Consider the following 11,809-nt stretch of genomic DNA (forward strand, 5'->3'; position numbering starts at 1 on the left):
GTATAAAGTATGAACTTAATTTGGAAAATATACATGTATATTTAAAATTTTTGATTTAGAAACATCAGCATTAAGTCAGAAGAAAGACTTAAGTTTCTCTTAGCAGCAGAAGCTACAGGCGATGCTCATTTTCTTAATACTTTTAGAGTTTTCAGGGTTTTTGCATATAGTCATAGACAAGAAAGATTATCTTTACGGAGCAGCCTTTTGGGTGTGACGTGTTTCAGAAACAGTTGAGAATGTTGTTAGGAACGGCGCAGGCCGCTAGTGTCTTCCTTGGGACTTTGTCGTAGGCCGGCCATGTCTGCGTAAAACTGGCTCCTGCCCCTGGTGAGCAGCTGCGCCCTTAAGTGTGCCCAGGTCTGTTCCTCCTGCCATGGGCATCGTGCTGGTGTTGTAGGGAGTGTGCAGGACAGGGAGTCCACACTGGTTATTAGAAAATTGTGTCATAGGCTGGCTGGTCTGCCCCTGGCGCAGCTGACAGGCCGAGCCCAGGTCTGTTCCTCCCGCCGTGGGCATCGCGCTTTTGTTGTTGGGAACGTGCAGGACAGAGAGAGTCCACACTGGTTATTAGAAATCTCGGGGGAAGTGCCTTGTGTCTTATACTGTACCTGTTGAATATTATCAGGAGTGCTGAGTAAGTGTGAAGTTGTCAGTGAACCTGGCCTGGCATTCTTCATATTGGGCTGCATAGTAGACAGTTTTATTTACATTAATGTTTTATTAGAAAAATCCACTGAGTAACACACATTTAAATCCTTGAGTCATCCAGAATTAGGTGTGTGTTAGTCATTCAGTCGTGTCCGATTCTTCGTGACCCCATGGGCTGTAGCCCACCAGGCTCCTCTGACTATGGAATTTTCCAGGCATGAACGCTAGAGTAGGTAGCCATTTCCTTCTCCAGGGGATCCTTCCCAACTCAGGGATTGAACCCAGGTCTCCTGCATTGGCAGGGGAAGTCTTTACTGTCTGAGCCAAGGAAGCCTATCCCTGTTTTCACTAATTTTTTGCGAACTTATATAAAAAAATTAAAAACCATAACCTTTATGGATTTTTATGTCTCTGAAGTTGAGTGAAATAACCATAGTAAGATGTGCTTGTGTACTTGTGTTCACTGCAGACATAAAGAGATTGGCTGAAAAGGAAGATTGGGTTGTCGACAGCGAAGGCCTGACGTCTCTAGTAAGTTTAAATTCCTCTAGACATTAGTGTCTGTTACATTCAGAATAATTGATTTATTATGATGATAATGAGTGAGTGCACTGCTGCAACCCTAAAAATTTTCTGGAAATGGAAAAGCAAACTTCTTAAAGTTTTCCTTCTCATAGTCATTTTTGGTTAACACTAACCACATATGCTTAAAAATTAGTAAAACAGTGGACCACCTTTAGAGTGATCATTCTTCATCCTGTAACTCCTGTTTGTTTGTGTTAACATTTTTTAATGTAATTCTAAGCTTCCCAACAACTTGAATTTTTCAGAACAGCAGGATAGAAAAAAACAAAATGTTGTTGCTATACCCTAAGGCAAAACAGAGGACAATGAGAATTTCTCCAGATACACACAGAGTTGGGTGGGCGGTTAAAACGTAGTCTCCACTCTAGCACTGTCATCTTTTCAGAGGGGACTTTGAGGTTTTTCAGAGTCCCCTTGAAATTAAGGTCAGGGTTCGTGAGTTGTGTGTCTTCAAGTCTGTCTCATGGATCCCACAACAGCCCTATAGGTGGGTTTTCAGTTCAGTTCAGTCGCTCAGTCGTGTCCCACTCTTTGTGACCCCATGAATTGCAGCACGCCAGGCCTCCCTGTCCATCATCGACTCCCGGAGTTCACTCCAACTCATGTCCATCATGTCGGTGATGCCATCCAGCCAGCTCATCTCTGTCGTCCCCTTCTCCTCCTGCCCCCAGTCCCTCCCAGCATCAGGGTCTTTTCCAATGAGCCAACTCTTCGCGTGAGGTGGCCAAAGTATTGGAGTTTCAGCTTTAGCATCAGTCCTTCCAATGAACACCCAGGACTGATCTGCTTCAGGATGGACTGGTTGGATCTCCTTGCAGTCCAAGGGACTCTCAAGAGTCTTCTCCAACACCACGGTTCAAAAGCATCAATTCTTTGGTGGTCAGCTTTCTTCACAGTCCAACTCTCTCATCCATACATGACCACTGGAAAAACCTTAGCCTAGACTAGACGGACCTTTGTTGGCAAAGCAATGTCTCTGCTTTTGCTTTTGAATATGCTGTCTAGGTTGGTCATAACTTTCCTTCCAAGGAGTAAGTGTCTTTTAATTTCATGGCTGCAGTCACCATCTGCAGTGAATTTTGGAGCCCCCCAAAATACAGTCTGACACTGCTTCCATTGTTTCCCCATCTACTTCCCATGAAGTGATGGGACCAGATGCCATGATCTTAGTTTTCTGAATGTTGAGCTTTAAGCCAACTTTTTCACTCTCCTCTTTCACTTTCATCAAGAGGCTCTTTAGCTCCTCTTCACTTTCTGCCACAAGGATGGTGTTATCTGCATATCTGAGGTTGTTGATATTTCTCCCAGCAGTCTTGATTCCAGCTTGTGCTTCTTCCAGCCCAGCGTTTCTCAGGTGGGTTTTAGGCAAGGTTAAACATGCAGTGGCTTAAACAAGGGGGCATGTCCTTTTTCTCTCGCACTGAAGAGGTTGGGACTGGTGTGGCAGCTGCAGCATGCAGTGCAGGCAGGGTCCAGGGCTCCTCTGACCTCTGCTTTGTGATCCTTAGTGTGGCTTCTTTCTCAGGATACCTCATGGTCACAGGATGGCAACTGCAATTCCAGCCATCACATTAGGCCTTATTCCTGTCCACAGGGAAGTCCAGCATTTTCCCAGGAGCCACAACTGACAGCTCTGTTTACATCTAATTGGCCAGAATTTATCCACATGCCCACCACTATCTGCAACAGATGTTGGGGAAAAAATCCAGTTTTTCAGCCGAGCACACTGCTTGTCCAGTCGCTTGTCTTGCCTCAGGGGACAGGGGCACTAGAATAAAGTGGTCTGCCTCGCCCGCACTCACAGGGTGGTGGGCTGCCCTTGTTGAGGGGAGCCGTCCCCTGTAACGCTTCTTCACGCCCTTGAATTTTTGTGTGTGCTTGTCCACAGTCTTTCTCTGACAGTTGAGGAGTTTTTGACAAGCTGAAATTCTTTCCTTCTTTTCAAAATTCTCTTTTAAGTTAATACAAAGATATGCAAGTGTGTGTGTGGAATACCACACGCTTCTGAATTTTTGTAAATTAAATCAGGCTGAAATTAGGAAATTTATTTTTAATAACTCTGTTACAATTATATTTTAAAGGATTTAAAAAAATTTTTGTTTTATTTGGTTTATTTTTCATATATTTGTGTTTAAATACAAACTCTCCTATAACTAAATATTTAGAAGGAGGAGGTATGGAACCACCGTGTACCGTTCAAACTGCATGCAGCCACTTGGCACATAGCTTCAGACTCCGCAACTCAAAAGAAAAATAACTCAACTTTTTATGTTGCCTACATGTTGAAATAATACTTTGATATATTGCATGTTATAAATTAAAATTTCTTTCACTTTCCATATTGTGGTTCCTGGAAGCTAAAATATTTCACCCACAGCGTGTGTCTGGCTGGCCGCTGTGCTTGTGTCGGGCATGGTGAGGAGGCGGCGCTGCATGGCTTCAGCATCTGACCTGGCTCTCCTTGCTGTCTCAGTATGGTGCATCTTCCGAAGCTACTTAACCTCTCTGCCTCTAGTTAAAGAAGCAGCAGAACGTTTGTTCACTGTATTGTTGGTTAGAATTAAACAAGATGCTATAGAAAAAAGCTGTAACCCACAAAGCTTTACACATATACAGAGGATTTTAATTTAATTTATTACCACTGTAATAAAAGTACCCTACATTTACATGAAGCCTTACTGTTATCAAAGCTCCTCCTATACTCCTGTCCTTCCTAGTTATCACAGCGAGCCTGGTTGGCAGGCCACAGACACATCACTGGACCAGCCCCTCTGAATACCTGCCTGGAATGACACAAGCCAGGGCAGAGCAGATAGTGCCGGCCTGACCCTGGGTCCTGGTTCCGGTTTCAGATCATCTTGTACAAAGAAAAAGATGTATGTTCATTTTGAGAAAACACAGCATCTGCTTTCAGGGATTTATGTTCATTTAAAAAAAGAAAAGTCTGACAGAAATCAAACAAGTTAGTCATAAAATAGGTATTGGCCTCAGGCCCTTCTGCCGGTCAGTGTCCCTCGTACACACGTGTAGTGAGTGTGGTGGGTGCACATCTGGGTCCACAGTGTGTGCAGAGTTGGCCACGTCTGAGGTTGTTTGTAGACAACGAATCCCCTGGAAGGTCCTCTGAGATGGTGACTGTAGAGACTTGTTTCTAGTCGAGTTAAACTATAATGTGGTAAGAAACTGTAACCGTAGAATCGCTGATTTCATGTCTCATGACACACAAGCCAGAGATCTAAACCACTCATGGTGATTTGGCGCCAGCCAGCATGTCTCATGACCGTTGTTGAAGAAGCGTGCTCACCCCATCAGCCTGCCTGAGCTGGGCGGCTATCAGCCCAGGGCACAGACTTCCCGGGACAAAAGATGAAACCAGGCTCGGGGCCACGTACAGGGTCCAGTCCTGAGTGTTGACCTGTAGTACATCTGGAGTTCTCAGGTTTGAACAGAGAGTCAGTTGTTTCAAAGGCTGTTACACACAGGACTTTGTTGTCTTAGCATTTTGTAGTACTGATCCCATTTTTTGACATGAGGCTGTTTTGCTTTCCCTGTGAGTCGTTATCGAGTTAAGAAAATGCACACAAGCTTTGCCCCATGCCTGTGCCTGAAACACTTGCTGGAGAGCATCCTGTTTTCTACAAGTGCTGAAAATGTTTTCTGCCTTCTTTCAGTTTGGATAATTCTGAGAATTTTCTTCTTTCAGAATAACTGGAATGATACCATGACAACTTACAATGTGCTAACTCGGGTGATTCCCTGACACAATGCAGAGGCGGTGCCTTTTCTTTCTTTTCAGAAAAAAAGAAGTAGCAGCCGTGTAGACTCACCTGATCCCGTGCCTTCTGGCCCTGAGGCTCTCTGCTCACTTTCTGACCCTAACCCTGACCCTAGTGCAGGAAAGCAGCATTGAACTGCCTGCCGTTGAAATTTGGGGTTGAGCTCCCAGTGTTATTGTGGTAACATCTTAGATCTTCCTGCCTTCTGGGGCAGGTAGGCGGGTTCATCAAGGCTGATCTAAGAGGCTTTTCACTCTTTAAATACTTGGTGTGGGTGGCATTCCATTCTGTATCCACCCCCAACCTTCTGTTTTCACTTGGACTTTGGCATGTTCTCTCTGGTGCCCTCTGGTGGCTCCAAAGTGCAGTATTAAAATGACATCAAGTTGAGGTACCGTTAGCTTTTCTTAGGCTTGGATTCCTTCTTGTGAGAGAGCATGAACTTGTGTTTCTTTGGTTTGTATACGATGTCTCCTTTTTCTGTTCAGTTTCCCCCCACGTTGTTAATAACCCAAGCGTGTGTGGAGGAGAGTTCTGCCTGCAGGTTCTGCACGGGGCTGTCCACACAGGCTCTGCTGCCCCCCCCACCCCCACCACCCCCCCCCGCCTCTGTCCATGCCCCTGTCCTTCAGGCCTCGCTGTCCCAGGGGCTTCTCCTGCCGCGACAGATCCCTTCGTTTATCTTCCTCTGAGGGCCCCGTCCTTCTCTCCATTGCATCTACTGTTTTATTTCTGTGCCTTTTTTGTAAAAAGTGACAGTTTTGATTCCACTCCAGAATGTACAAGTAACAGGAATGCGTGCTGCTGTCCCCTGAAGTGGACTCGCACAGAGGGAACCCGTAGGAGCAGCTGGGGCTTGTTCAGACTCATCTCAAAGGAGATATTTTCAAGTTTTATTTTCTGACTTGATGGACACAGAAGGTGACTGTAGAGACGGTATTGAATGGCAGGTGCCAGCCCTCCTCCGGTCATGGTTGCCGGCACCTCATGTTGATGGGTCCAGAGATGAGCAAGGCCTGGGGCTCACACTTCTCCCAGAATGTGTCACGGCTGTGCTTCATTCTGGCCCCTGCCCTCTTCCAGAAGAGAAGGTTGGAGAAGAGTTCTTGCTTTACCTGACTTGTGTTCTAGTTGAGTTAGACGTCCTCTCCACTGCTGGGAGTCACTGTCTGTCAACACCCGGTGCAGACTGCGCTGGCCCAGGTGGCCGGGACACCGCGTGTGGCCCTGTCCTCTCTGCGCACCTGGAAGCTGGGTGTCGGGGCCACGTGCCCAGGCCTGTCTGCTCTGTCTCCGCAGCCCTGCCGGTTTGAGCGCTGCGTGGTGCTGTCCCTGCAGTCGTTGCGTGGTGTCCTGGAGTGCAAGCCCGGAGAGGCCAGCGTGAGTGTCGGGGGGCAGCTCCTGGGCAGGGGGCGCCCAGGATACGGGTTTGGGTCATTGCGGCACCAGAACTGCCGCCCTGTCACTCGGCTTGAGGCCGGCTCTCTGTCTGCGTCCCCTTTCAGAATCGGGTTACCCACCCTGGATGCCCTTGTCCATATGTTCACTTTTACATCAAGCTCCATGAACAAAAGGTTTTTGTAGCTAAGTACAAAAATTCTCATTCCTCCTTACAGGTCTTCCAGCACCCTAAAACCCAGGAGGAGGTTTGCCAACTGAGCATCAATATCATGCAGGTACTTTGTAGAAGCAGTGGAGACTTGAGACAGTGCAGACCGTTGGTCTCCCTCCTGTTTATAATCAGTGTAGAGCAGATGCTGACAATTGTATGTGTCCTTTTGCATTTTGTGTGAGTCCATAATAGTTTATGGTAGGTAAGTTCAAGGCAAGAATAGTTGCAGCTTGCTTAGCAGTACCTCCCCCAGTAACTCATTGTTATTATGCTGCCTGTTCTGTGTTCCTGTGGGACTTTGTACATGTATATTTGTATATGTATGTGTATATGTCTGTGTATATATATATATGTTTCTGCTGGAGCACAGATTAAATGACAGTGATGTACATTTTATCTAGAGCCCCAAGTTCCTTGGGGCCAGTGCTTTGTGGGCACATATACACAGTTGAACACATGAGTGAGAGGAAGGAAATAAAATATATTCAAGAACTTAACAGTGGGATCAAAACATAGGTGCTGTAAGTTTTTTTTTAATCACTTAGCATTATATATGGGGACATGTACTCCCAGTGCTTATGCTCTTAAATGTGCATGTGTAGATACGCCCTGTATATGGGATGCAGTTTATCCCTAGCAAGGCATATATACATATATACCACTTGCAAGGTATACACTGTATTTCTGGTTATTTATGGAAAATTATCTTTGCTGTCCAGACAGATGAGCATCTGAGGGTTCCTGTCACTGAAATGTCCCATTTTTGACTTAGGTTTTTATATACTGTCTGGAACAGTTGAGCACCAAGCCTGATGCCGATGTAGACACTGCACAGTAAGTAGAGCTGCGGTCAGCCTCGCTGGAGTCTGTGCAGACTGAAAACACAGCCTCCCGTTCCGTGTTCGGTCTTGTACCCTGAGACTCACAATACGAGAGCGCATGCTCGTGTGAATCCCATGTTTCTGTATTTGGCCTCTATTCTTCCCACAGTTTCTTCATCTTCTGAACTTGTCTCAGCTTTACTAGAGGCACTTTGAGCAAACTGAGTACGTGGTTAGCTCCCTAACTGTCCAGAGGAGCAGGGTGTGTAATAATAGAGGGAAAATGCACAACTCCTCGTCGTTGGCAGCCATGTGGTTCTGTGTTGGGCGTTGTCCCAGCTGCTGTTAGAGGCCCGCAGTGTGGGTGGGGTGATGTCCCGGCCGGCTTAGTTACCTGAGCCCAGAGCGCACACCTAAGTCCTGACATTTCCAGATCCGAGAGATCGTTCTGTCATCGTACTGCTCCCTGGGGTTGTTGAAACTGCGTCTTTCTGAATATTTGGCACATGGGACTTACTGTACCTGAGGTTTCTGCTTGCACACAAATAATACTGAAATAAATGCCTCTTAATTAAAGCTGTAATCTAACTGACAGCTGGAGATTTTCTCATATTTGTCTGGTTTTTGCCTCTCACTGTATAAGACATTTATTCCTCTGAAGCCTAATAAATATCCAGTTCTGGTTTGTCTTTGATTTTTTATGGTTAGCACATTCATTTACCAGGAATTTATATTGTTAGCAGTTTCCTGATATTTTTGATTAAATAAGTCTTGTTTTGTTACGATTTCTGTTCCACACGTCATTGAATTGTAGTAGTGAAGGTATTTCTGAACTTTTTCTGCTCTGTTTACTCAGATGTTTCCTATCAGTTTATATTGTTTTAATTATCATTTTAACTTCTTTCAGATTGCTATCCTTTTATTGCTTTTTCTATTTTAAAATATTATTTGATATCTTTTTCATCTTCCATATGAATTCTAAAATCAGTTGGTCAGATTTAAAGAAAGAGAGCCTGCTGAGGTGTTACTTGTCACCTGCCGTGTCTTGTAAATTTACTGGTAGCTCTTTGGTGTCTCCTCCCCTGCATTTCTGTGTATCTGGTCACTTGTGGGTTAGTAACTAATTTCCTAACTCAGCTCTCCTGTTAGTCATTTACTGTGAACATGAGCTTGAACGAATTCCCTTTAGATTGTGATGGGCAAAAACATTTCAATTATGAGAGTCTGTACCTAGAAATTAAATTATTGGGAAGACCCCACAAACACATTTTATATGGCCCATGTTAACAGATAGTTCACAGTTTCTACTTCGAGCTGTTAGGTATTAAATACTAAAAAGCAGAAAGTTATATGATTTTTGACCAAAAGATTTTAAAGTCAAATTTACATAGGTTTTATGGAATTTTTTATTGAGGTATAATTGACATTATATTAATGTTTTTAATTTTAGTGCTTTAACTATAACTGTTCTCTTCCTTACTTCTCTATTCAGTCTCTCCGTTGATGTTTCTTCTCCTGATTTGTTTGGAAGTATCCATGAAGACTTCAGTCTGACTTCTGTAAGTGAGATTGTAAAGAGATGATAAATAGAAAGTGAAGCATGTCATTGGACACTGCACAATGGCTGCGCATAGCTCAGCCTGAAAGTCCTTTGTTGCTGCATTATTGCTGTGGTCTAGTGGGCTGTTGGCCCCCGGGAGAGAAGTCCAGGTACAGATTTGTAGATCAGCAGTGTGAGGCCTGGGATGGGATGAAGGTATGAGGGACAATCCTGGTGGCTGGAGAGGAGACCACATATATAGAAATCCTATTGGGGTTCAGGATTCAAGGGGAGGCCTGAAGAGAGAGCCTGGGAGCTCCAGAGAAGGAAACATCAGAGAGGAAGAAATCCAGATGGAAAAGCAGACTGCTGGAGTGCCTGCGGGTCAGACGGAAGCCAGGGCTCGTGGGGGTGTGTGGACGGTTGTGGGGCACTGCCTACGCTGGGTCAGGGGTGAGTGGAGGCCGTCTGTTGAGTTCAGACGATGCTTCCACTGTGAACATGAAGAGAAGGCTGGAGAAGCACATGCCGAGACAGTGTCCTTCTCTGTGGAGAGGAGGGCTGCCCCTTTCCTGGTCGGTGGGACAGGCCCTGTTGGCACACGACAGTCTTCCCAGCACGGAGGTGGCTGCTGCGTGCTCGGCATCTTCCTTCTCGGGCTGACACCGCCCGCTGGGCCTGGTTCTCCTCAGAGCCTGGACCCTACCTCGAACCACGCCTTAGCCTCCATCTGCCTGCTCTCAGCCAGAAGCCTGAGTGAGTCACACTGTCTCCTGTCCCCCTCTCCTGAGATTGTCCCAGATTTGGTGCCAAGCTCAGTCCCTGTGCTTTTCTCCACTAGATGATACTGCATTAGATTTGGCCCTGGGGATTCAGGTCTTTGTAGGGTCTTGTTCTGGTTCTCAGCGAGGGCAGCGTGGGAAGAAAGGGGGCTCATCCCTGGTCCTCTTCTGGCTGCCGTTCACTGACTGAAGGGCTTCAGGCACCATGGAGAGTGGCCTGATGCCTGCATCACAGAGATGCTGCGGAGGGCCAGGACGGTGCCTGAGGCCGTGGAGTCCTCAGTCTGCAGATCCTGCCGTGGATGGGCCACAGAAGAGGGCAGAGGATACGCGGCAGGCTGGAGCAGGCCACTGGCAGGCGGGGCAGGGGGAGGGTGCTTGGCGGCCAGCTCCCCAGGGAAGGCGAGTAAGGATGGACTGTGGGCCTGGGAGACCAGCGGAGATCAGATTGGCTGCAGAGGAGTCATGTGACTGCGTCCCAAGTGCCTTACAAGGGCCATATGGTAGCAGCAGGGGGCGCAGGCAGGGGTCCAGCCTCCCCCAGCCTCGCCTGTCACCCCCGGTCTCACGGTGCCCATCTCACGAGGTTTGAAGGTGGAGCATGGAGTAGGGTAGATTACAGCCCGTTTTCCTTATTTTAGCCTGCACTTCTCATCCATAGAGTCATCCAGGCCGTTTCATTGCTTTAAAAGCACTGTAATAATTCTGGGCCTTTTAATTATATTTTTTGATGACCACAAAAAGACAGGTAGATCACACTGTGCCAGAACTAAATAATAAAATTTTAAATAAAGACCTAGCAATGTACACACTGTGAAGACACTGAATGGGATTCTTGGGTGATGTGGGCCCAGCCAGGGTGGCCCTGTGGTCTGCACACCTGCCTTTCTGTCACTGACCTCAGTCACTGATAAGTGCACCACAGCGAGCCCAAGACGGGCGGGAGTGTCTCCTGGGGAGGATCTCTGCCCTCGAGTTCAGTCAGGATCTAAACCGAGGCCTCAGATTAGTCACACTTGTTCTGGAGAAACCCTCCCCTGAGGAGATGGGACAGAGCTGTTCCTAGAACTTTCCTTACAAGCCAGTTCTTCTGAACTCTACGAAGAGGACTTATTCGTCAGCCTGGGGGTCTGGTCACTTTGATGTGAAATCACCATGAGCAGCCAGAAGCCTGGGGGTGTAGCATGGCCCTCTCCGTGCCTGACTGGGCGGGCGCCCGGCTCTGTCCCCTCGCTCCCCCCAAGAGGGAGACTCTCCATGAGGAGGGCTGCAACAGCCTCGTGACTGAGGGAGCCATTACAGTTTTCTTCCAAGTTATGAAAAATTTAGAAGTTATTTTCCAAGAGTTTCACCGTTTTTTGGCACTTATTTTTAATACTCATTTTTATAGCTATTTTGGGTGCAAAACATGTAGAATAAACAGCAAAGTAGAACCCCTTTCCTAAGAACTGCTGCTGCTGCTGCTAAGTCGCTTCAGTCGTGTCCGACTCTGTGTGACCCCAGAGACGGCAGCCCACCAGGCTCCCCCACCCCTGGGATTCTCCAGGCAAGAGCACTGGAGTGGGCTGCCGTTTCCTCCTCCACCTAAGAGCAGCATCTGACCCCACCTCACTGGTTACCTGTGCTCCGTCCGTCTGCTTTCCATACAGCTGTTAGAGTTCCAAAGGAATTTGAGTTAAACGTGATTTGACTCTTCAGTGTATTAGGTGGTTAGTTAGTAGAATTACAGATTTGTATTATGTTTCTCTGTTACTGGAAAGAAGGAACCAAGATAAAGTGCTGAATATTGATATGAAACATGAAGAGATTGTAATTAGCAAGTGGGAAATGTTATCTGTTAGACTTTCAATTTGTTACTAGAAATATAATTTTTAAAATTTTGTTTTGGTTTTAGGAACAGCGACTTTTGATAGTCCTAAGTAATTGCTGCTACCTAGAACGTCACACCTTCCTAAACATAGCAGAACATTTTGAAAAACACAACTTCCAGGGAATAGAAAAAATAACACAGGTCAGTGGTCTTCACACCCGCTTAGTTTCAG

At 46.4% G+C, this 11,809-nt stretch overlaps 1 protein-coding gene across 7 annotated transcripts in view; it reads left to right on the plus strand.

Annotated features, from left to right (window-relative positions):
• The window catches only part of EXOC2 (exocyst complex component 2), a 123,354-nt gene that overhangs the window by 73,164 nt on the left and 38,381 nt on the right, over positions 1-11,809 (plus strand). For all 7 annotated transcript variants that reach the window (XR_009733060.1, XM_061399015.1, XM_061399019.1 and 4 more), the window contains 6 exons: positions 1,121-1,182; positions 6,312-6,392; positions 6,629-6,688; positions 7,397-7,458; positions 8,938-9,004; positions 11,662-11,778. Coding sequence is in view for 6 of the 7 variants with exons in the window: in XM_061399015.1 (XP_061254999.1) it covers positions 1,121-1,182; positions 6,312-6,392; positions 6,629-6,688; positions 7,397-7,458; positions 8,938-9,004; positions 11,662-11,778 (449 nt within the window). In the remaining variant the exon portion in view is untranslated. The remainder of the gene's footprint in view (positions 1-1,120; positions 1,183-6,311; positions 6,393-6,628; positions 6,689-7,396; positions 7,459-8,937; positions 9,005-11,661; positions 11,779-11,809) is intronic.

This window comes from Bos javanicus, chromosome 23 (genome assembly GCF_032452875.1).
Source record: "Bos javanicus breed banteng chromosome 23, ARS-OSU_banteng_1.0, whole genome shotgun sequence".
NCBI lineage: Eukaryota > Metazoa > Chordata > Mammalia > Artiodactyla > Bovidae > Bos > Bos javanicus.